Consider the following 25,701-nt stretch of genomic DNA (forward strand, 5'->3'; position numbering starts at 1 on the left):
TATACCCGGTTTTAAACTCACCAATGTTTTTTTCGTGGGTTATCTATCGTATCTCCCCAAAAAGGGGCGTTCCCCCACGCTGAGCCTGACGTGATTTGATTGGTGGAGACGCTCCCTGCACCTGTGACTGACGGCTGTTTGTGAGACAGACTCACTGCTGCACAAACACGAGGTGAAACCGGAGAGAGGATTAAATTGGGGATTTTTTTTAACAACACTTCAAACACACGGTGAGTGAAACGGATCCGGGGACAGTTCAGGGTTCATTTAAAAAAAGCCTCAGCACCGGTTTATTGTGTGAGGGGATTTATTAGAGTCAGGGAGATGTTTTAAAAATGATTCGATCAGAACCTGACAGGGAATCTGTTGTTTAAAAACCTCAAATCAATGATTCCGTGTTTGTCTTAAAGGGCTTTGAAATATTCTAACAATTCTCTTCATCAACTTTAATATTCAATCCTCTTTTTTTCAGTTTTATCACAGTTCAAGTCCACAGCTTCACGTGATGTGTGTGTGTGTGTATGTGATGTTTATCTGTTCTTAGCTGGATGACACGTACGCCGAATTCATCATTAGACTCTACTCAGTGATATGAAGTATATATGCAGCTTATGTGAAGCATTTAACTTTTCCTGAGAGGGAGGAAGTATTTAAAAGTGGGATTTTCTCAAAGAGGTTTCGTGTGATGCATAAAATACCTGAAGGAGGGGATTTTATATGTGTAATATTTTGCCGTTGTGTAGTTCATAGAGGAAAAGTAGAAGGTAAAATAAAACATGCAATATCTTACTGTGTATGTGGTGTCAAACTGTCTGATCTGAGGTCTGGTATTTGACAGGTCACTTAACATAACTCAAATCAAATTATCAACCTGATAAATGTGATTTGTCTTGTTTTAATATTTAAGTTGTTGGACCTTTGACAAAGACGTAAGATATTTTCTTAAATGTAACAGGTTGTATAAGCTCAGTTAAGCAGAAGTTGCAGAAATATGACCGTGATGATATTTTTGTTATGTGTAATGTTGATATTTAGAAGCTGAGGTAAAGTCGGTGGTGTCTGTTTATCCAGAAAACAAAACCAAAACTAACTAATTAGAAATCATTACATTTGATTATGAATTTCCTGTTGACTTTCTTTGCTCTCAGTGTTTCATGTTTCATTTATACTTGTGTGTCTCCTTAGATCTGAGCAGCCGACGGAGGGACACTTCCCTCCACCATCTTTGGATTGGAGATACAAATGGAGGGAGTGCTGATTTTAAAATCTGCCTCTCTTCCCAACTGTTCCTCTCAGGACGCGTCTCCTCCTTCGTCACCGGATGCTCAGGAAGATCCAGATCTCCAAGCATCTTGCCCCCTGCTTCCCACCATGTGTGTCACAGCTGCACCACCACCACCTCCTCCTCCTCCTCCTCCTCCTCCTCCTCCACCTCCACCACCTCTTCCTCCTCCTCCTCCTCCTCCTCTTACTGCCCTTTCTTTTGGCTCCTGTAACGTCCAGAGAAGATCCATGAAGAAGCTGAACTGGGACACCATCCCCAGCCAGCGCGTCCTGGGCAAACTGAACGTCTGGACGTCGCAGCGGCCTAAGAGGGACCTGGTGCTGGACATCCGGAGCATGGAGGAGTTGTTCAGTCACGTGGACAAACGGGCATCGCTGAGAAATTCCAGGCTCGTGGGTCAGAAGACGTGTGATGGGAAGGAGCTCTTTCCACAGGAACCTCAGGTAAAGAGGGTTACACTGGAGTTTCCATCAAGCTGCTGCTGTTTTCATGAACGTCAAACTCAAATAAAATGTTCATGCTAGGGAAGTAATGCGCACTCAAAAAGGAAGTGATTTTTTATAAGTTCCACTCCTGTGATTATACCAGTGAGGAACTTCTGGAGTAAAACAGTGTTGGTAGAGTTTTTACTTCCTCTAACAACATGCGACTTGTATCAATAAATCAATCAGACTTTATTTGTGTTGCACTTTTCATACAAACGATGTCACACAAAGTGCTTTACAGAATAAAGGCAATAAAAACAAATATCCCTCCACCCAGAGATTACAGAGGAGAAATATTTTCTTTTATTTATTACAAGTATTGATAATTGTTCTCCCTTTTCTCCTCAGGTCACAATCCTGGACTCCAAAAAGAGCATGAACATCGGGATCTTTCTGAGACATTTCAAGAGGTAACTAGAGAAAAGAGAGAATGAAACCGAGAATGAATTGTCATTCAGTGAAAGAAGACAAGACTCTGAGGAACATGTGCAGAAAAAAGTCTCTCAGACCAGAGACTGATCAGAGAGTCCAAAACACACATGATGTCATTACCCAGCCGGCCCACGCTTTATCTCAGTGGACCATATTCAAATACATGCAAATGTTAATTAGGTGTCGTTTGAGTAGCAGTGGATGGAAGAACACATTTATCTGAACAATTATGACTCATTTTAATAAAACCTGACTGATAAGAAAACATAGTTCTGTCCTGGTACATGACACTGAGCTGCAAGAAGCCAGAGAATCCACAAAACACCTGGTAAAAACCTTTTAACCTTTTCACCAGGTTAAAAAGTTTTAACATTTTGATGAATCCCTTTTCTTCCCAGCTGGACAGGACTCTAGTTTAGAGACTTTGTAAAGTTCGAGGTCTTTTGTTTGAAATACCTATTTCGGGTTGTTGTAATATACAAATATTGATACTGGAGAACTGCCTCTTTGACGTCACGAGCCAGTTTCTGTGTGTCAAACTTATCAAGATGATGTCACTATCAGTTCACTGGGCTGTCACTTTGAATACCAGCTGCTCAGTTCACTTAAATTCAAATTGCGTCGGCTTCTCTGTGGAACGTGCACTTGATGAATTGTTGGAAATCAATTGCAGGACGCTGTAAAACACCAGAGTTAATAGTTTGATGTAAAGTGTGACATGTTGATTGAATATGTCAACAGACGTTCAGAGTAGATCACCACAGGCTGGTGAACAAGTCAAAACTGAAATTTGAAACTTGGCATATTTCATCATTGGAACATATATATATAATAATAAATACATAAACCTTTTATAAAGCTACTCTTGTTGTGCTTTACAAGGACGAAACAATCACATTAAAAGAGAAAGTAGAACAATAAAACAGATTATAAATATCAATAAATAGGATTATGATTAAGCAGTGGTAATTAGAGCCGCTAAATTAAACATAATTTGAATGTTTGGTGGTTGTTACACTTTGGGTTTGACTTTGTAACTGCTAAACGTTCAGCAGCCCCCCCTCTAGTCTATTGGGGCCTCACTGTTCTCGTTTCCCAGCAGCACTTGAATGCACCACCTTGATGAATTTGTGGTCTGTAGCAGCAGCATCAAATTAAAAACTAAGCCACAGCAGGATTCTCTCTGTGGCGGATCATTTGTCTCCAGCAGCTTTTTGAGTCTTTCAAATGAGATTTTCACAGTTTTTAAATAAATGTAAACCAATTAAAAACCCTGGGAACTATCACGACTTAGCAGGACTGATGTTGTTTGATGAGTTATGGCGTTCATGGCGGGATTTTGGCGGCGCTCGTTTGACACTGCTTTTTATCCCCCGGCTGCAGGCCAGTGACGGAAATGGTGCAGGACATCCGTCAAGGTAACTGGCTCAGGTTTGGATCAGGGAAACTAAAAGAGCTGTGTAAGCTGCTGCCAGAGGAAAGTGAGGTAACGACCGGTCGACTCTTATCATCTTTCCACTGTGGTTATATACAGATAAAGTAAATAACTTCTGCATTCTGTGTTTTATTAAGATATCACATTGATGTCAGTTTGATAGAAATAAAAGCTATTGACCTGAGTTTCATATTTAACAACAATTACAGTATTAAGAAGCTGTTTGTGATTATTTTGGAAGAATGTGTTTTATTTTATTTCACATGGTCTCTTATCTAGTTTGATCACATAGTTATTTATACTGTTTTCTGTGTCTTGTCCTGTTGATGCTCAGGTGAAGCAGCTGCTGTCCTTCAGTGGGAACCTCTCTGTTCTACCTGTGGCCGATCAGTTCATGGTGCAGCTGGTCAAAGTCCCGGGGTTCGTTCATAACTCAGACTTTTATTACGTATTTGATAGTTAAAGACAAATAAAATGTGCAAAGTTATATAATATCTGCTTTTCTTCATCTGTCACCATTATTGGTTCCCTGCAAGAAACAAATAACGTTATTTGCAGAATAGTTTTTATATGCATCTCCTATCTTGCACCTGTGCTATTATTGCTGTTCCAGATCTCTCCACGCTTCATAGTGAGGAATAAAACTGATGAAATGACAGCAGCTAATGTGCAGTTTTGTTGATGTGTCTCTCCTGCAGCTACGAGGAGCTCCTGAAAATGATGGTGCTGAGGGAGGAATTCTTTCCTCTCATGGAGGAGGTGAAGAACTCGGTCGCTGTCATGACCAAAGCAGCGAATGGTAACTTTTAACACGCGTCCACCAAAAGCTGCAACAACATTTTATCTTTATATTCAGGCTCTTTGTCTTCATCTCTCTTTTCCCCTCTCTCCTCCTAGAGCTGCTGGACTGTGACGACCTCCACTCCGTCATCCGGCTGGTGTTAAAAGCTGGGAATTACATGAACGCTGTTGGTATTTTTCTTTCCCTTTTTGGTCTTAATGCATTTAATCTGTCCTTTTGTCTGTTCGGGGGCTCTTACTCAGCATTTCTTCTACTGATAACGGACAATTCCATTAAATGTTTTTGTTCAGGGTGGTTACAGTGCCAATGCAATCGGCTTCAGGATGACGTCACTGCTCAAGCTGGCAGACACCAAGGCCAACAAGCCGGGCATGAACCTCATGCACTATGTTGCCAAGGTGAGGACGAGTCCTGGGACGGACAGATGCTCACTGGAGAAAGTATTAAAAAAGGCTATGTAACGTGTCTTTCACCCGCAGCAAGCAGAGGACATCGATGCCGAGTTGCTGACATTTCTCAGCCAAATTGAACACATCGGGTTGGCGTCGAGGTGAATAAGTCGGGTGTAACGTGCTGATTTTGAGTTGTTCGGACGACGCCATGTGAATGTGTGACTATCTGTTGAACCCACAGAATTTGTAAAGACGAGGTGATCACAGACTTCGAGAGAGAGGTGAAGAAGATCAAGGAGGTGAAACTGTACAGCAGCAGACAGCCCGGCCTCGTGCAGCAGATGGAGACGTTTTTCACGGTAAAAATGTGTCTTTAAAAAGCACAAACTGTGTGAATAGTTCTTCTTCACACCTCTTTATACCCTTTTCTATGTTTTATATTCTCAGAGGGCTAATGTGAAGCTGGACGAGGTGGACTCCTCCATCCAAGAGCTCATTTCTCTGAGCAACGCTGTCGCTGAGTATTTCTGTGAAGACCCAGCGACCTTCAAACTGGAGGAGTGCTGCTCCATCTTTCACTCGTTCTGCAAACGGTTCGATACGGCAGTACAGGTGAGAAGGGGAAGAAGTAGGAGTGATGCTTAAATGGAATAAACCACATCACAGGGAAGAATTGTACTATTGATTATTATTTTAAGTGGGACTTGAAAGCAACAAGAGCGTTTGAATTATTTTAAACAACCTCAGTCATCCTGAGCCCTCGGGTTGGGCAGTGAGGTAAAACAGTATCCCGTTATTACAAAATAGAAACGTTGTCCGTTTCATTACATATTTAAAAAATCTGCTGTACAATGTGTACATATATCTAATAAATGCTTCAGGAGTATTTGTCCTGCACCACCGTCTGAGTAGTTGCTATAAAAATGGTGACATAACATTTTGTAAACAAATGATTTAGTCTTTAAACAAACAAGTTACAAATAACTGATCATAATCTTGCATCCCATGACGGCATCATGCATCTTGTGACTTTGACTCAGGAGTTGTTAATGTTTGTAATTCTGTTTCTGACGTTCAGAGAATAGAACTTCTATCACATCTGTTGTAGCATGAAAATAATAATAATAATTTGATGTATCTTTTACAAAAGAAATGCAGCTAAAAATGCATCACGGCAAAGAAATGACTTCAAATAAAAACATTTTATAGTTAATGTGACATAAGATGGAAAATCACACTTAAAGTATACTGCAGCCACCTACTGGCAGGAAATTGTACAGCAGCAATTGGTGGCGTCCTCTAAGTTCTACAGTGGGATATTTAATCAGCTAGTGAACACCACTGGTTGGTTAGGCCCGACTCTACTGGTGCCGTGTGTCAGTGAACTGCACTGTGTTACATACATGTTCTCTCTGTACCTGCAGGAGAACCGAGAGCGAGAGGAGGCCGAGCAGAAGCGCAAGCGGAGAGAGAGCATGCGAAACTCAGCCAAGCGATGCTCCACAGTGTCGTGTCCAGCACCTGAGCGGAATCAGGAATCCGGCCTGGAGTCGGCCTTGCACAGCTTCCTGTCCACCGTCCCGGAGGGATTAGCCAGATGTAGGAGGAACATGCTGTCACCGATCGTAGGATCCCCCTCCGGCCACAGTCCTCAGCCTGGAAAATCTGATGCTTCACCCTGTACTAGACAAGAGAGGCCTGAGAAGAAACAAGCCAAACTGCAGAAGGAGAACGAGGAAGTAACAGAGCTGGAAGACAAAGAGGAAGCTGAGAAGATGCGTGAGATTACTCGGAAGGTGCTTCGCTACCAAAACAGCAGGAGCAGCCTCGACGGGGACAGAGTTTCAGGCACTCCTCCTCGCTCAGACACTCCAGCTACTCCGAGTACCCCTCGCCCCAGAACCAGAGACTTCTTCTTCGCCAACAATGGGAACTTGGGCTCGCCGTGGACTATCCTCAGCCCTTTGACTTGTTCCCAAAGAAACATCCCAAACCAGAACAGACAAGTACGCCCACAAAGACTGTCCCTGACGCATGGGGAGGACGATGATGGAGTCTGGGAGAGTCACGAGGGCAATCATCCTCCCAGTGGTGTCAGGCGGACATCTCCATGTGGGGGCTCTGCGTCCGTGCCCGAGTGCCCCCATCAGAGAGCCATGTCACAGGGTCCGATCCACAGGTCTGCTTCCATGGATGAAACCAGGCAGTCTCCACTGGCTCGCTTCCGGCTGGGGGACTTGTTCCAGAGGTCATACTCCTCTGGGTCAAGGACAGAAACTATAGGGGACGAAATTTCAGGAGTGTTTCCACTGCATCGCGGCAAGGGGAGGAATAACGTCGTGGGGCCAATGAGCAGCAGCTCTGGGTTCATATCCTTCTTCAGACGCATCGGAGGCCGGAGTAAGCATGGAGACATCGAAGATCAGAACTTCACAGAATCCAGAAATTGAACTTAGTGACAGAAACCAACATTTTTTAAATTTTTTTTACATGTTATTTTTGTCAGTGTCATGGTTTTAACCTTCGGTGGAAGGCAAGCGAGCACTTGCTTCAAACTGTGAAGGGGTTGTGATTTTTGGAAGTCGGGCAACGGTCAAAAATTGTAATCTATTCCTGTCTTCTCTTTTCGTGTGCAATAAAGGTACTTTCAACCTTTGTAATCCACTTGTTTATGGTATATGCATTTACCATAACGTGACATTTCAGTGTTATCTGCTGCTTTTCAGGTGGAAAACCCACTTGTGTCATAAAGTCCTCGGGAGTCGGACCGGTGCTCATGTCAAGATTAGTGACGGCTGCTCAGTTTCCACTACTTGCCTTTCACTTCATCTCTTATTTATTCTGTCTGTCACTCTGACTGGAGGACACTTGTTCAGGTAGCAGAGAAGTTCAACATTAAACATTTGTATTTTGGGACAAAGACAAATGGATCCATAATAGGATTGCAGGTATAACTCAAACTTCTGACTCGTAGCTAATTGTGTGATCAGAATTGACAGGAAAACTTAATTCAAATAAGATGCATTGTTGTTGATGAACCCAGCCTTTAGTCTTCATTATGATCTGCCCCCCCACTGCAGTGCCACCCTGGTGTCTCGCCTCAGCGGTTTCCCTAAAGATTCTGGACAGAAAGAAAGATTCACTTGTGTTACTTGGGCAACAGACTCTTGTTTCCAAGCCGTTTCATTTGAGCCCTCGCAGTGAAACAATACTCTGCTGCAAAGCGCTGAATGCCGGCTCCTGTCCGGCTCTTCTCTTGTGCTCCCACACCCCTCCCTCCCACTGCTGTCTGCTCAATGGGGACATTTGCAGTCGCCTGGCATTTCGCATCAGGGGGCATAATGAAAAGAGAGAATACAGGAAAATATATGGGCAGCTTTTTAAGAACTTGTTTGTCTGTGTGACAAAGATAATTAAACATTTTCTCTTGGCTTTAAACAGTCAGGCTCTGCTCCATGGCTGCTCAAAGCGAGGCCTTGTACACAGCCAGAGATAACAGTGTGGTGCTTTAACTGTGACTGACCTGTGTGATGTAAAACGAGCGCTGCGGAGCACAATCGGGGCCATTGTTGTGTTCTGTTCCGTGCCGCTGAGGATCATCCCATGTGAGTCAGCTCCTGAGGAGTTGGAGGTGACCCGCTGTCCTTGCCAAGCTGCACTCTCACCAGGGCTATCGTGTGTGTGTGTGTGTGTGTGTGTGTGTGTGTGTGTGTGTGTGTGTGTGTGTGTGTGTGTGTGTGTGTGTGTGTGTGTGTGTGTGTGTGTGTGTGTGTGTGTGTGTGTGTGTGTGTGTGTGTGTGTGTGTGTGTGTGTGTGTGTGTGTCCCAGTGAAAGATGAGAAACAGGCATGAATAGAGGAGAGAAAGGAGGTGGGAGAGAAACTTGGACTGAGAGAGAGGGAGACTCACAAGTTGTATTGTGAGGGAGCAGAGAGGAGCATGTGGGAGGAGAGAGGAGGAAACCAGTGACTGCAAAATACAGAGGAAACAAGGGGACATGGTTAAACCCTGCACAGTGACAACCATGGACATGTTTTAATGTGGGGAACTGGGAGCTGGACCAAAAAGGTAGATTTATATTGAGCGTGAGTGAAGATTGCATGCATGGATCCAGATTAGCCACAAGTAAAAGCATTGCTCAGAGGAGTAATCAGCAGTATTTACATGTTTTAATCTGTTTTCACATGTGCTTTTAATTTCGAAGATTAAAAGCATGAACTGCAGCAAACTCAGTGCTGCTGAAATGAGAATTCTCTGCTCTTTAGTATGATCACACTTTCTGGCAGCTGTGCAAGTTTGTCTTTGCTGTAAACTTAATCCACTGTAGCAGCGACGGGCAGGAGACTGTTTACAAGTGTTGTAATCAGATCGGAGCTTGGAGAGGAAAACCGTGAAGAATCCCGTCACAATTCACTGAGCTGTTTCCAGAAATGCATCTTAAATCATATTTGAGGTTTTTCAGCCAACATTTAAACTTGAGTCATGTGTACACTCCTGGCTATGGACGCCCATTTCTGCCATTAAAATAAGAAACCTCAAAATATCAATTCAGTATCTTAAAATAACTCTTGAATGATGTAACTGCCTCAAAATAACAATTTAATATCTCAAGAATAATATATAACTGTTCAAAGTGATGAATTTAAATAATAATAATCATCATAGTGACTTACAGGATATTTTCTTAAGAACTGTTTCCTTACATCTGTGTTGAAGGAAATTGATACTCATGGAAAAAACTATAATAAATATTACATTACATAAATAATTTGATATATCAGTTTAACAACATCTATTTTCGTTGGTTATGCTTTAAATAAACGGTTTTACCGCTGAAATATGAACATATCGTTATTCGTTGTTTACTAGGTATTGATATTTAGTCCTAGTGACGAAAGAAATGACCCCGACGTGATTTGAACACGCAACCTTCTGATCTGGAGTCAGACGCGCTACCGTTGCGCCACGAGGTCCTGTTATTCCGAATAAAACAGAACAGGACATTATTCCATTGTGGGAAAAACTGTATTTTCCGTCACTCTGTGGTTTGTGTCATATGTGACTGTCGTGTCCATCGTCAGCTTTGACGCACGACACTAACCCAGAGTGTTTCTCACGGCTGTTACCTGATTTTGGCTTTTACGCACGGCTGAACCTCGCGTAAAGCGTAAACGTAAGACGCGTCTCTGAATCTCCAGATAAAAGAAGAGTAGAAGCTGAAACCACAGCGCTGCTCTCTGCATTTCATCTGCCCGGGTTTTAAAGTCTATGTTCCCCTCCAGCCAAATGCTGCGGGTGTTTCTGTCCTCTTCACTCACTAGATGGAGCAGTTCCACAGAGACTCGTTGCCGAATTGATGCGTTTTCACAAAGAGTAGATGAACTGAGAGGATCCTGAACAATAAAAGAGCTGTTCCTCTAAAAGTTTTAAGTAATGACTCATTCACTTTGCAATAAAACAATGTAACGTTGCATGGTTCCTCTGCATGATGCAAGAACTGACTGTAAATGAATCTGTGGTAATATGAAAAAAGGTCTGCAGCCTATTTCCTGCACATGCTATGAATGAATGTGTTGAATTAGTTTGTAATTCGGCTGATTTAGCTTTGACGGATGTGTCTTGTTATTTCCAGCTGTTTCTGTTTAGGAAAGAAGTGGAACATCTGGATAATCACCTCTTCCATAATTGACCAACCTGTTCGCAGCACCATGGATGGGTAAGTGCAAACCACACATGCAAAAGTCTGTTGTTTCTTTCCTCTCATTTTGTTGTTTGATCTCATATAAAACGATGATGGCACCAAGATGAAACTGAGTTCTTTCTATAACAGAAACAGTTTCTTCAAATTCCTATTCCCTCTGAATTGACCCTGTGGTAGAAAGGCAGAGTTCCTCCATGTTTCCTGATGTCCAAACGCAGCTTATTATTTAATTCTCTCACAATCACAGTCACTCTGTTGCCATCAATGTAAAACACAAACCTTATAATCATCAGTCACCTTGATATGAAGTTGTTCGCTCAGCACTGATGATGTGGTCCCTCCTGCTCTGGCTGCAGCTGATCTGATTAGGATGCATGCTGTTCTCTGTCTGCACTGATGAGATGGTTGCTGCACATTGATCGGCCGGATAGGTGAACATGATGGGAATGATGTCTGTATACATCCAGTTTTTTTTATATAAATATATCACATAAAATATATTTCTCTTAAAGATAATTTGCAGATTTTCTTCCTGATGTGTCAGTGAGGATCACAGTAGGATTTCTGTCTCTCTTAGATAGAAAGTCACAGATTTCAGGGGTCAGACTAGTTTTCTTCTTTGTGATTGATTTGCTTAAGTCAGTGGTTTGAGATTGTAAAGGCTTGTGTGTCTGTCTGTGTGCATTTGTTTTGTTACTGGACAACTTGAGAAAGACGTCACAATAATAATTCAATGAGTACAACCTCCCCCACACACTCCAGTGTTGCAGCAACCAAAGCTCCGTCACTGTGGGATTCTCAGACGTCTTCCCTCCCACAGCTAACACTCATCTGACCACACTCACAAGGGTTTAGCCCAGCTTTAACATCCATCTACAATCCACCATCAGAAGTTATACGGCTAATGACAGATTTTTAAGTGGGGATTTTGGGACATAAGAGTAAATATATCTGTAGTTCAGCAGTGGTATTTTTTACTGTTCTATTAAAGAACAGAAGTAATGTTATTGTTTATGATCATTAAGATGGGGGGTGGGGGGGGGGGGGGGTCTATAGTTATATAAGGACAATACTCATACTGTCCATATGCATACTTGATATTTTAATACTACTTCCTTTCAGATCAGAAAATCAACCTATTTCTTTGTAACAGACAAACCACAACATTATAACATAAACTCAATATGACAATTTGTATCCATATCAAAGTGCATTAGACCTTTTTTCGTGCAGGAAGCAACTGTTTCCTTAATTAAAAATGTCCTGCCTCATAGTAAATTGAGTGCAAAGACATACGGCAAACTCTCAAATCATAGAATTTTTCAAAGAATTGATTTGACTGTAACCGATTATCTATTCTTGAGCAAATGTCAAATTCAGTTGGCACGGTGGTACAGGGTCACCTCACAGCAGGGATGCTCTGGGTTCGAATCCTGGTTTGGTTGGGGTCTTTCTGTGGAGTTTGCATGTTCTCCCTTGTCTGCAGCGTCCTCCCAAACAGGTCAGGTTATTCCCTGTATTTCAGACCTGTGATACGCTGGTGTAACACGCTTCTTTCCCATTCTGAGCTGTGATTGGCCCAGGAGGAGAAGGGGTATAGATATGTATATTGGTATATGCAATGACACATTTGCGGTGTTACATATAGAATGTTTGAGATGTTAAGATGATATTTGTTGAGAGGTTTTCTTGCAGTATTTTCATGCAGTTTCGTGAAACCACAGGGAATGAATAGGTGAATAAACGCAGAATATAACAGTTTGTCTGCTGAGTCAAACATCCTGTCTACACCTGCAGGCTTCTCTAAACCTGCACGGAGACGAGCTGTTGTGATTTGCAGGTCAGGAGAGAGAAGCCAACTGGACTAAGAGAGAGAGAGAGAGAGGGAGGGGGGGAGAGAGAGAGAGAGAGAGAGAGAGAGAGAGAGAGAGAGCAGCCATCTGCGTGTTCTGCTGCACTGGATGCAGTCTCCATGGCAACATGGTGCTCCCGCAGCAAAATCCTGGGAAGACGGTTTGGTCCCCACCCCCATGCGCATGCACACAAGTGCTACGTAGCTGCTTGAGAGGAGGACTCGCACCTCGGATGTCCATGCGTGTACACACACACACACACACACACACACACACACACACACACACACACACACACACACACACATCCTATAAACTCCACAGCTCCACAACAAGACAACATTTATCCTTGGGAAGAACTTGAACCCGGAGTCCCTGAACACCCATTTACTTTTTCAAACCCATCCTCTGTCCCCACACTTTTCACTTTCTCTCTTCTTTCTTCACCTCTCCATCAACACCCCCCCCGTTTAAAAGCTGAGCTCCAAATCTTGTCACTCTCTCCATCCATCACTTCCCTGCACCTGCACTGTGTTTGTGAGGAGGCAGTTTATCTGTTTACCACCCCTCTCTCTCTCTCTCTCTCTATCTCTCTCTCTCTCTCTCTCTCTCTGATGAAGCATCATCAGTTTTCCGTTTGACAGTTTGAGGTTTTCTCATTCTCCTTACACACACACACACGCACGCTAAAAAAAAGAGAGGGACAAGATAAGTAAGGGCGAGTGAGGGTGTAGAAAAAATTCGGTGTCTCTTTGTTGCCATATCCCCTCCGCTCTGCTCATCTCTCACACTATTGGACCATCCAGCCCCCTCCCATATTCACAGCAGCCAGTCAGCTCGTACAATCTCTGTATCTCTTGCCTCCTAAGAGTCTCTCACTCTCTCTTTCTCTCTGTCTCCCTCACTCACTCTTCCTCCTGCTTGCACGCACATACATGAATTAAAGCCAGATCCACACACACACACACATACGCCGTGTCCCCACCTGCCTCCCGGACTCCCTGCTGCATGAGGGGTTCTTGCTGTTGCGATGTTGGGGTCTGTGGACTCATATCTCTCCCACTGGGGGAGAGCTTTCTGAAAACTTCTCCTCTCATCTGTCAGGAACCTGCTGTAAGTAAATCTTCCTCGCTCTTTAACGCCATCCCCACTACGGCACTCATTCCTTCATCCTTGTCCATCCCACACCTTTCTCCCCTTGGCAGGGAGGATGCAAACCTGTCCTCTCTCTCATGCCTCCTCTCTCCACTCACCTTCCTCTAACTGCTGCATACACCCTATGTTGCCGGTTTCCAAAATAACGCGGCAGGCCATTCGCTGGCCTGTGCAGCATAACCTGTACATATTCACTGCTTGTGTGTTTGACAGCTTCTCTGAGGCTGAGCTCAGTGTGATCATAGGTGAGTGGAGTGATGAGCTGCTGCTCTCTGTGCTGGAGAGGTGGTTTAAATATTGAACTTCACTTGAAATATGAATTTGTGGCTTGCTGCAATATGTCTTTAAAAAGCTTTTTTTTCCCAAAATATGGGAGATTTAATAACTTAGCTAAGACATGAATGAAAAATGTATATTATTTCTAAATAGAAAACAAACGTGTCAGCGTGCATCAATATCTACTAGAGTTTATCAAAATATCGATACGGCAATATATCATGTCCTGTCTCACGAGATACGATTATCAATATGCTGGGGTCCAATATCGATATTGTAGTTTAATATATATATTTTGGACTTTTGCCAGTTTATGTCTATTTTACATTTGAATGCTGGCACATGTGGACATTGAAAAGTCACTGTTTGCTTGTTAAAGACAAAACGGGGACTAAGATAAAACTTTATGCACTTTTTAGTAAATTTTTCTGTCTCATTCTGTGTCAAACTCTGTGAAACTGACATCAAATTGCAGTGAACAAATACAAATCCTGCACTCTATCTCTTTAGGGGCATTTTGTATATTGTGATGTGTCGTTATATGATTGTCTTGCAATATATCTGCAACGTATGATCGGAGAATCGTGATATTATCGTTAAAATGGGCCATGTATCACGTATCGTATCATATCGTGAGTTACCCCGAGTGACAACCTTGTCAACCTTTGTACAATTTCAGATTACCTGCATTACCTGGATTTAGCAAACCCTCATAAAACTCTTATAATGATGCATTGACTTTCTACTGTCTCTCAGTGTCAGTTCTTCACTTTGCTCTCATTCTAAACCGAGACACAGCTGACGATGCTGTGAGCAGAACCTCACGTCGTCCTCAAAGCAAAAACCTTTGACTTAGAACTCCAACAAGACGAGACCCTGAGGGAGAATCAGTGGAGGACAGAGGTGTCCACACTTTGTGAGCGTGTAAAGTCCCGAACAAGGAGATTTTTAAAGGGTCGAAATAGTGGGGGGGGGGCGCGCACCTCTGGCCACGGTGGGGGAGGTGGAGACTGGAATGTCCAGCTGGCATGGGAGGAATGTCACCAGAGCGGCATGTGGGGGGGGGGAGTCAGACGAGGAGGGATGTAAACTTAACGGTGAAAATATTCTGAGCGGCTGCCAACTACTGAAACTACTGGATTTTCTGCCCCACTTGTGTCCCGACTGTCACAGACTGTCTGAGATTATCAGCTCACTTGATGCGGAGCCAATTTTCTATTCTATTTATACATTTTAGTCGTTAAAGTGTTTGCTGGTGCATCTAATTGGAATTTCTTGTTATGAGGTTTAATACAACCACTAGAGCCTGACTTGATATTTTGGAACTGTTCACAGACATATACATATCTTTGTTAAAGTTTGTGTATTTATATGTAAATATTACGTTTTATTATTGTTATTTTATGATAAACTTTATGGTTTAACTGTAAAATATCCTGCGTCAATTACATTTTTTGAATCATAGCAGTATATATGTCAGCCACTGTGTCGGTATTGGACATTTTTTACTCCTTAATATCAGTATGAGCACTGGCCGCAAAAATCCATATCCAGGCTCTAACAAGCAGATACTGTATTTGCACCTCTCTGTAAATGGCTGAGAAGAATCATTTGGTTCCTGGTACCTCACGGTGGCATCTAGCACCGTGACAAGAGACTTCGATAAACACCGCAAGCACTGACAGTTGTGTTTCAGGTGATCGTGTTGCCACGGGTAACAGAAATGTCTCTGCAGGGTCAAGCAAATGTTTGTGTAAATGTTTTTGATGCTGGTTTCATATGAACCCATCAGAGAGAGGGGGGGGGGTCTTCATGGGAAACGTGTACGTCAGAGCACAAGTTATTTAACTCTGACTTTGATGAGAACATTTATTAACTCTGACTTTGATGAGAACATTTATTAACTCTGTCTTTGATGAGAACATTTATTAACTCTGTCTCTGATGAGAACATTTATTAACTCTGTCTTTGATGAGAACATTTATTAACTCTGTCTTTGATGAGAACATTTATTATCTCTGTCTTTGATGAGAACATTTATTAACTCTGACTTTGATGAGAACATTTATTAACTCTGTCTTTGATGAGAACATTTATTAACTCTGACTTTGATGAGAACATTTATTATCTCTGTCTTTGATGAGAACATTTATTAACTCTGTCTTTGATGAGAACATTTATTAACTCTGACTTTGATGAGAACATTTATTAACTCTGTCTTTGATGAGAACATTTATTAACTCTGACTTTGATGAGAACATTTATTAACTCTGACTTTGATGAGAACATTTATTAACTCTGACTTTGATGAGAACATTTATTATCTCTGTCTTTGATGAGAACAGAGTAGTGTTAAAGATGTAGGATCCTCTAAAAGTCTTGTCGGGTGAATTGTTATTAACCTTTTACCTCTGCTGTAAAAGCCAAGATGGCTAATTTATCCTTAATTATTAATATATCTTTTTCTTATTTTAGTTTTGATACATTTTTCCAAACAAAGATGACTTTGGTTCTATATTGTGGTTTCAGTTGCAATGTGCATTATATTTTGCACCAGGTTTTAGCCGAGAGACAATATGAAGAGTTTCATTTTCACTTTTATGTGCATTTTATATTTCGCTTTGAAGTACAAACAACTTTTATTTCTCCTCTGGTCCAAAAGATAAGATGTTGAAGCTGAAAACATCATTGGCTGCATCATATCAGAGCTACAGGCTCTGCTGTCTGACAGAAAGGTCACATGGGATTTGGTTAGAAAACCAGTCTGTGTGCGAATGTTTGCACTAAGATGTGAACACGTGTGTGGAAAAGGAGTGAGTGTGTGTTTCCAAAGCACATTCAGTCGTGTGCACGTTGTATTGTGTGGAGGGAGCCATGTGGTGAAAGCTCAGCAGCTGAGCTGAGAGATGCACTCACGTCATGCTGGGTATTTTTAGACACGTTGCTCAGGGGGGCTCAGTAATAGCACTGACCATATTATACCATGTTCTTCAGCATTTCATATACATCAGATTATACAACCACAACAAAACACTGTAGTTTTATTTCAGTTTGGAAGAGATGGTTTTTTTGCATTTATAAAGCTAAATGCTGACTTCTTCTGCAATTCTGCATAATTTCATGTGTAAACTTGTGCGTTTATGCCAAATCTTCAATATACGTCATATTTCTCTTTCTTATTTTGACAATATTTTTGCTGCTGTGCTCATCACACAACCTTTAATCAGGAAGATATCTGATATATAGAGTTATTTGATATCAGAAGTACTTTATTGATTCCTGGGGGGGGAAATTGGGTTTTTACAGACTAGAGACTACAAATATACAGAGACCATGACAATATCAATGAATAGAAATACAAAATATAGGAAGTGTATGAAATATATGTATTATATTAAGATATATATATATAAAAAAGAAGCCAAATAGGATTATGTAAAAATTCCATATATCCAAAACTGCTTCAGTTCATCAGAAACTACGATCTAAGGGTGAAAAGAACCAGAGATTCACTGTTGTATATAAATCAAACTGAAGAACGGATTAGTTAACATTCAGTCAAGTGTTAAAACTCTGCACTGCTGATGTTCCTGTGGTCACTGTCTTGATATTAATCCTCCAACCAGTCATGTGTAGGTTCATTACTTCTTGAAGCATGAACGCCCTGGACACCACACAGGCCTGTTTAGATGTAACTGTGATGAAAGAATAAGAATAACAATCATAAAACTGTATTATCCTCGCTCACTCTTTCCTGTAAAGATAGAAATCAGTGAAGATTAACACGATGGTGACTCTGTGGTAAAAACAAACAGTCCCTGTCGTCTGAATTCTCTTTTATCCATTTACATGCTTCTTTGGTGATGATGTGCTGCTGTAGTTGGGTGCACCTGTGTTTCTGTGTGTGTTTGTGTGTGCTGAGGTGCGTTAACATGTTGATTCAGACGGTTCCTGTGACACATTCCTGTCCAGCTCCGCTCGGATCGGGCGAGCTGATAATTTAAGGCCCCTCTGCGTGCAGGACAGTGAGGAGCGGGGAAGGTTAACCACCCACCGAGACTCGTCATCCGCTGCATCACACACACTCGCAGGCTTCCCTGTTCTTTTCCACCCGGCCGTCACAGCAGCATCACAAAAAGCGTGGTCAGTTTACTGTGGGATTCCTTCAGATACGATGAGCACTTGTAGAATCCAGTGAAAGAGAATCCTGCATTTGTGATGCTTTTATTCTTCAGTTTTCAGGCCTTGGATTGAATTATCTTTTATTTTATTTTGTCCATCAGGCGTGCTGTTTAGGCTTCACCCCCACTCCTTCATGTGCAGAGGTTGACAGACGTGCAGATCATAAATCCGTCGACCTATTGGCATGACAAACAAATGATGGAATTTCCAATCCCCTTAAGTAAATGAATTTCTGCCGCTGTTGGACCCACTGAGTTTGTTTTTTTCATTATGTTTAAAATGAGCAGCAAGGGCAGATAAAACATAAAAAAACTAAATAACACAGCGAGACGAGGAGAGTTTCACCCTGAGGCGCTGCTTCTCTGCTCCGTACAACCAGAGAGTGAGAAAAAACAACTCCAGGTCCCAGAAAAATGTGTTTTATCTTCTCCTGCAGAAATCCCCCCCCCCTCTTTGAGTCTGTGTGTTTCTGTGATGTGACGGCCCACAGCAAAGAGCTCTTCTCTGTTTTGATTGGTGAGGTTTCTGCATATTCGGCTCTTATATAAACAAAATTTTGACCTTTTTATGAGACAAAAAGCTAAACTTCCCAAATAGATAAACTCTCCTGAAGACACAGGGTCTGTTAAACTTACCTGAAACGTGACTGGGGTCTGGATCTGTTGTGTCAATGAACTGTTCATGTTAATATATGTTTAGCTCGGAGGCTTCTATTCCCTCAGTTATTTAAAGAAACAAATTATCTCAGGATCAGCTCCTCTACCCTGTGGCACATGCCCCGCTCTCACTGAGACTATCACGGCAGAGCGAGAGTGTCGAGGATGAAGAGTCTGTGCCTCGTGTAGAATGAATCTATTTATTTGAATGTTATATTTTGATATTTTCAAACATTTGAACGTTTGAAATGTTGATTACAATCTTTTTATTTCTTATAATCCATCTGATGTCTAAACTAGCGTTACAAGCTGTGTTTATGTATATTAATATGAATCTTTTTTATTTATATATCAAGGTACTTTTATAATAGGTAATCATATTAGTGAATATGTACTGTACTTATATAAGATTTCATAAAAACATGGATCTTGATATTAATAATTCAATTCAAAGGTTTTCTTTTCTTCCAAATCTGATAAGACAAGGTTATGATCTGATATGCACACTGACTCATGCACTTTAAGAGATGTCTCTCTCTCTCTCTCTCTCTCTCTCTCTCTCTCTCTCTCTCTCTCTCTCTCTCTCTCTCTCTCTCTCTCTCTCTCTCTCTCTCTCTCTCTCTCTCTCTCTCTCTCTCTCAAGGCTCAGTGGAGTTGAGCTGCTGTTCTGATGTTTGCTTGATGTTATCCACGTCAGGAATCTCTTGATGAAGTTCAGTCTGCAGCAGAGTGAACATGAGAGGAGAGACGGGGGGGGGGGGTCGACGGGTTTTGTTCGTGGTGTAGAGAATTAAATTATATCTCATTGTTATATCATAATGTATTTGTATGTGTTTTTTATGCTGGGTGGTAAAGTGATGCAGTGGTTCATCGCCTCACATCAATAATGTTTTGGGTTCGACCCTGCAGGCCGATCAGAGCAAAGACCCCCCTCATATACAGTATGTCCCCATAGGAATGATTTGACATACCCTATTTATTTTTACACTTCTACTTTGTTTTGTGAAGAAGAAGAGAACACAAGAGGACATTGTCTTAGAAAGATGTCCTCTTGTGTCCTCTTGCGAACAAAAGATTAGTTACAAACTGTGTGTGCACATTCAGCACCAAACCTGTCTGAGAGATTTTGAAACCTGCCTGAGGGCTTTCTGCCTCCACTGCTCTGTTAAAAAAAGAAAAAGTAAAGCAAATGATATTTATGTGAAGCCAAATTTACGCTCACACACCTGCTTTCCCTGAGGCGGATGGCGGTGTGACGACAGCTGGGTGGCGCCTGCTGCTGCAGCGTTTGAGAGGGAAGCGTCAGTGTTTTCGTTTCAACCCGTCAATCAGTGGGTAATTTGTAGACCTGCGTGTTTACTGTGAGCTGCCAAAAACAAGTCTCCTGTCAATAATAGTTTGTGATGATTCTCTAATGATGTTGTGTGGCAACATCAGACAAATGCTGACAATTTCCTTATTAAACACACAAACCTGCAGGTGAACTTTCTTATCTTTCATTCCTAACTTTGCACACATGATAAAAACCAGTGAGGATGTGTCAGTGCCGTGTTAGCATGTAGATGGATGAGTGCGAGCGTGCACAAGTAAAACCCGGATGTGCGTCACATGAATTGCAGAGTTATGCAGCCAAAGACAGGCTCCGGTAAATGTTTGGCATCTGGGTCCTTCTCCAGTGGCTCTGAGTCATTACTATGCTGGTCATCCAAGGATCCCTCCTCTTCTCCACAATGCATGCATGTGTGTGTGTGTGTGTGTGTGTGTGTGTGTGTGTGTGTGTGTGTGTGTGTGTGTGTGTGTGTGTGTGTGTGTGTGTGTGTGTGTGTGTGTGTGTGTGTGTGTGTGCAACTCGGAGCACGTGCCTGTGGTGTGAAGGGGATGAGAACTGATAGCTCTATATATAGAAGTATATGTATGTGGAGGCTTAGGGCTGGACTGTGCAGGAGAATGGAGGTTTGCAGAGCCTGCTAACGAGAGTACATACAGGCCGGCCCATGCACGCCATCTATTAGGTTTATTCCTATATCTTTATAAGGACCAAATTTAGGTTTAAACTCTGAGAGGGAAGTGTGTGTGTGTGTGTGTGTGTGTGTGGCGTCATTTGAGCAGCTGAGGAGCAGAGGGGGAGGTGGGTTATAGACTGACTCAGATTGAAACAGCTGACTGTAGGTGTGTGTGTATATATTTGTGTAGATGAGTGTGTCTGAGTGTGTCTGAGTGTGTGCTTGACATTACAGAGTGAGGACGGGGGGGGGTTAGGGTACGTGGACAGGACAGGGGCTTAGGATGTAGAATTAAAATAGAGAAAACTATTTAATGGGTTTTATATGCAAAGTGAATGGGATGGGTTTAGGATAAGGTCTGGATATTAGATATAAGTATTCCTTAGGCTGCATAAATGTGATAAAGGAAATCTTAAAACTCAAGTGCTATTATAGTGCAAATGTGTCACAGTTATCTTCATTTCCACATATTAAACCTCTGTTCAGACTTAGGTTCAGGTTATTTTGTTATGAACCTCTCTTGTCACATTATTAAGGCTCTCGAATAATCAGAATACATCACGAGAGCTTTGTGGCTCCGTAAAAGTATTGTTCTTATTCTCTCTGCTTGAAGTGGATGTGGATTTTCTGGTTGTTTTTCACTGTTGTTGTTCCGCCCCTTTCTGAGCCTGAGGCAGAACCGTTTCTTTTGGTTGTTGTTGTCATCGCTCTCGGCTCAGACTTAACTGCTGAGGTCGGTTTGTTTTTCTCTCTTATCTCAGAATAAAGTTACTCTCACAGCCTCAAACAGGACTTTATAACCGGATTTAACTTTTCCGAAAAGGGCAACAACTCAGAAATTATGCAATTTCTTTTTATTTTCTGATCATCTCTGGTCCTACATCAATTAATGATGTGCACTGTTTCTGGAGACTCACTGTGGCTGACACCGGCGCTTCATCTTCCTCCTGTTTAATAACTGCAGGAGCTGTATATTCGCATAAAACTGTTGATTCAGCAGATACCACAGCAATAAACCAGTAATGCTGTCGAGTGCTCGCTGCAGCGATGGCAAGAGGCGGCCTGCCCACGCTGCAATTGGTATATTGGTCATGTCAGATACCCAACTCCCTGATTACACACCGCAGAGCGTGAAAACAAGACACCATAAATTAGTTCTATGCAGCGTGTTTGTGGGAGCTGACTTAATTTGGAAGGAACAAGCGTTTAGATCTTGTAATGAAGTCCGGCGAGCATTTGACTTGTTTGTTTAAATCAGTGCAAGTTCATAACAGGCAGCAGAAGTGGCACAATAATCTGCGTGAGTGACTCGTTAAATTAACTGATGTCATTGGCCGAGTTGTGTTTCCATCCTCTTATCCTCCACTTCCTGGCGTGCGAGCTGAGGCCGATGGGATTTTTGGAAAGGTGTGTGCCGGGGAGTGGAGAAGAGCGAAGGGCCGGAAGCGAGGGTGGAGAGACAACTGGACTCAATCCGCCCAGATTAACGCTAGATTGATGTGAGAAAAATCATCACCTCCCGCTCCAGATTAAACTCTGACCACTTCACAAGGACACGGCGTTTTCGGGAGACCAGGATCAAAGAAATCCTGCAATGAGATATTTTACTTGATATCCCCCCCCCCCCCAAAAAATAAAAAAACATAATCCCCTTTTTAGCAGTGAGGGTTTTTCTTAATCACTGCAGATGTGTAATTTGATGCGATGATGCTCAACAGAGAGAGAGAGAGAGAGAGAGAGAGAGAGAGAGAGAGAGAGAGAGAGAGAGAGCGGCATATGTTCCACATTCTGAGTTTTTTTTAAAGGTGACATCATGAATTATGTAACGCAGTGTTGTGTTTGGCTGACCTGCTTGTGTGTGTGTGTGTGTGTGTGTGTGTGGTGGTGGTGGTGGTGGGGGGGGTACTTGGCTGGTTTAGTAATGACACATTTTTTGGTAACAGTAACTGAAAGCCAGATAATCTGAATGTTTAGATAAGAGTCAGAAATGTTGTTTCTGAGCAAAGCTACGTTCAAGACTCGTTTTGCAGAGTTCAACAACGTTACACAAGTGATATAGTTACATGGCATTTATGTCTTTCCAGCTTTGACAGTTGGACTCTTCCTCTTGCTCCTCTTCCTCTTGTCTGTTTCAGTCGCATGCGTCCATTCCGCTCTGGCCGGCACGAATTGTTCTCCCGTGATGCAACCCCACTCCATAGTTTAAGTTCCCCGGCCAATCAGAGTGCGGCAGTAGGAGGGTATATCCAGTCAGCTCATGCTTGTAAACAGCTCTGACAGTAGGAGGGACTTTCAATTTACAGTCCCACCCTCTGTTGTCGTCCCTGTTCAGCCCTTTTTCAGTGTGTGTGTGTGTGTGTGTGTGATGTGAGGAAAAGGGAAAAGGGAAAAGGAAGAGTGGTCAGTGGAGCTGGAGGGAGCAGGCGAGAGGGGAAGTCAGGGTGTGTGCTGATTCTTCAGTGTTACACTGACCCAACACATAGCTGCCATGGAGCCTTCTACACTGATCTACTGCAGCCGACTGACAGCAGGTAGTCTGTGTGTGTGTGTGTGTGTGTGTGTGTGTGTGTGTGTGTATGTGTGTGTGTGTGTGTGTGTGTGTGTGTGTGTGTGTGTGTGTGTACTTATACATGTAAACTGTGTGTATGTATGTGTGTGTGTGTGTACGTGTACATGTAAACTCTGTGCGTGTGTTCTTATACATGACAACTGTGTGTGTGTGTGTGTGTGTGTGTGTGTGTGTGTGTGTACTCATACATGTAAACTGTGTGTGTGTGTGTTCTTATATATGTCAACTGTGTGTACTTATACAAGTCAACTGTGTGTGTGTGTGTGTGTGTGTTGTTCGTGTTCTTATGTTCATGCAGTACACGTGTAGACTGTATATTTTTATATAGTGAATTTCACATTCGCTCTGCAGTTCAAGCCACATTCACACGTTCATACAACAGCACTATAAACCTGATGCACTACTTGGTTTACAAAAACAAACACCATTCTATCACACACCTGCTCATGTGGAGGAGCCGGGGATCGAACCATCGCCCCTCTCGACCTCCTGAGGCACAGCTGCCCAGCTGTGTGCCATCAGCTGTCTCCAGAGTGAAGTGTGTTTGTGTGAAGCTGTCAGCACAGATTCATTGTTGCTGTTCAGGTACACGAGAGTCAACAGGGAGCAGATGGACCCTGAGGCCAAAACTTAAATCAAGACCAAATGTCAATGTCGATAATTATCATGATTAATGACACATTTTTATTTCTTTAGACTTTTTGGATTTTTGCTCCTGAGAGAACGTTGTGGTTTAAAACTCTTCTTAATGAGCAGAGTATCAAACACTTGATAAACAGCAACGTTTTTACAAATCTGAAGTTGATCCATGTGAACTGAAGCTTTGTTGAATCACTAATGATGAAAATTATATTTTATTTCCCAGCTCTTGTTGACACTTTTCTCTCAAACTGTCTCTGTCCTCCTGTTGAACTGGGAAGAAGTTGATTAATTTCCACTTCCTCTCCTTGTGTGTGTGTGTGTGTTATATATTATATTCACACGTGTATGAGCTGCGAGGATCCAGTTCCTTTAGTTCTGGATGAGACAAAGAGAAAGTGAGAGAAAGAATACGATTACTTTGTATCCTGTTAAGCCGGCGCTGAATAGACGCTTTGTGTTTTGACTCCACGAGTGTTCGCCTGTTGTCACACACCAACCTGCTGCAACCATGCGCTCACACGCAAACACGTACCTAGATTCACATGCAAATACTGTAATCCTGAGAGTTCAGGGGAGGTGGGGGGGGGATTACTGGAGCCGAGGTCTGTTATTACTGCGTGTTTAATTGCCGGGGGAATTATGACACATTTCATTTTGATGGTGTTTAGTTGACAGCTCCCTGCAGGACGTGTCCTCTCGTACATCGTGTTTTAGAGGCTTCCTGCAGTTCCTGTCTGGGCTTGGCTTCATCACACGCTGCTGCTTTAACTGCAGAGACTAAAATCTGAGTCTGCTCGTCGTCACTCACTCCTGGAGCTTGCAGAGCCTGTCAGTGAACTGGTCACGGCTGCTTTAAAGCTTCAAAACCAAGCACGGCGGCCTACTTAGGCACATGAGTGAAGTTGGGAACGCCGTCTGCTTCCTGCATGTACATAAACACATGATACTGCACAGGAGAATCCACTCATGTGCATGCGTTATTCTCACGTGTGTGTGTGTGTGTGTGTGTGTGTGTGTGTGTGTGTGTGTGTGTGTGTGTGCTGCAGCGGCATGTGTGCATTTTCCAATCAGCTGGAACATAGCTTTGTAAAAGTCACATGCCTTTCACGCATGAGTTACACTGTAGGTTCAAAAGAAATGTTAAGTGACATTAAAGGTTTTATTTTTCCATTTTCTCCGACTGACACTGAGCAGATGGCTTTGGCAAATTCCTATTTAGGATTTATTCCTTTTCAGGATCTTATTTTGCTGTGGCCACCAAAAATAAATGACTTTTTAAAGTAAACAAATGCAGCCACAGCCGTCCCAGGACCACGGGTGTTATTTTAGATTCACTGTCATAGATTCCCTGCCTCCCCGCTAATACACGTGTCTAAATTTAGACAGACGTCATGACAGAATGATGCTGTTGAGGTATCAGTGAGTTGTGGTGGAGAAGGAGAAGAAGTGTATGAGAACTTAACATCCTGTGGTCGATCCCTCGTTTGTTCTGCGTTCTATCGAGCTTCTTTTCACCAGAGTCCAACAGAGACAACCGGATATTCTTGAAATGCCAGTTTTAATCGCGGGATTTAAACAGAACAATGCATATTTGGATTCAGACAAAACATAAGCCACTTAACCACTGATCGTTTCCATCAGACACTCTCCTCAGCAGAGAGGGAGTGTGACATGTTGTTCTTGTGGTTCGGCGGCTTAAGACGTGACCTTTACCCACCCGGTCCGCAGACTGTGTGTCATTGGATCCTCTGGAAAGATACTGCCTGGGTCTTACCCACTGTGATTGTGTGTGTGTGTGTGTGTGTGTGCGGGGGGTCAACAACTGACAATAGGG

The 25,701-nt window shown here is 42.6% G+C and overlaps 2 protein-coding genes and 1 non-coding gene across 7 annotated transcripts in view; 2 read left to right on the forward strand and 1 right to left on the reverse strand.

Moving 5' to 3' along the window:
* Positions 1 to 123: 123 nt before the first annotated feature.
* fhdc3 (FH2 domain containing 3) lies at positions 124 to 7,714 on the forward strand. Its single transcript, XM_034606618.1, has 12 exons — positions 124 to 230; positions 1,186 to 1,728; positions 2,119 to 2,180; positions 3,586 to 3,688; positions 3,972 to 4,057; positions 4,336 to 4,436; positions 4,535 to 4,605; positions 4,730 to 4,837; positions 4,919 to 4,989; positions 5,073 to 5,190; positions 5,279 to 5,443; positions 6,256 to 7,714. Exons 2-12 carry the CDS (start codon positions 1,243 to 1,245, stop codon positions 7,279 to 7,281), a joined length of 2,397 nt encoding a protein of 798 aa, XP_034462509.1. The 5' UTR covers positions 124 to 230; positions 1,186 to 1,242; the 3' UTR covers positions 7,282 to 7,714.
* Positions 7,715 to 9,731: 2,017 nt separating this feature from the next.
* Positions 9,732 to 9,803, reverse strand: trnaw-cca. Its single transcript has one exon. It is a non-coding gene; the product is annotated as a tRNA-Trp (tRNA).
* A 673-nt stretch (positions 9,804 to 10,476) lies between these two features.
* Positions 10,477 to 25,701, forward strand: part of trim3b (tripartite motif containing 3b) — a 31,566-nt gene continuing 16,341 nt past the window's right edge. For 2 of the 5 annotated variants that reach the window (XR_004616022.1, XM_034606261.1), the window contains exon 1: positions 23,020 to 23,187. The gene's annotated coding sequence lies outside the window, so the exon portion shown is untranslated. Of the gene's footprint in view, positions 10,547 to 13,296; positions 13,498 to 23,005; positions 23,188 to 25,701 lie in introns of those variants that run through there. The other 3 variants (XM_034606258.1, XM_034606260.1, XM_034606259.1) reach the window with 3 other exon arrangements.

The sequence above is a fragment of the Hippoglossus hippoglossus genome, chromosome 14 (genome assembly GCF_009819705.1).
Source record: "Hippoglossus hippoglossus isolate fHipHip1 chromosome 14, fHipHip1.pri, whole genome shotgun sequence".
In the NCBI taxonomy this organism is placed as follows: Eukaryota; Metazoa; Chordata; class Actinopteri; order Pleuronectiformes; family Pleuronectidae; genus Hippoglossus; species Hippoglossus hippoglossus.

Bases quoted from the DNA above. Each gene is read 5' to 3' on its own strand.
- fhdc3 (XM_034606618.1), top strand. From the start codon at position 1,243: ATGGAGGGAGTGCTGATTTTAAAATCTGCCTCTCTTCCCAACTGTTCC. The intron at 2,181-3,585 runs GTAACTAGAGAA...CCCCGGCTGCAG, and splicing joins TTTCTGAGACATTTCAAGAG to GCCAGTGACGGAAATGGTGC. The intron at 4,990-5,072 runs GTGAATAAGTCG...TTGAACCCACAG, and splicing joins CACATCGGGTTGGCGTCGAG to AATTTGTAAAGACGAGGTGA.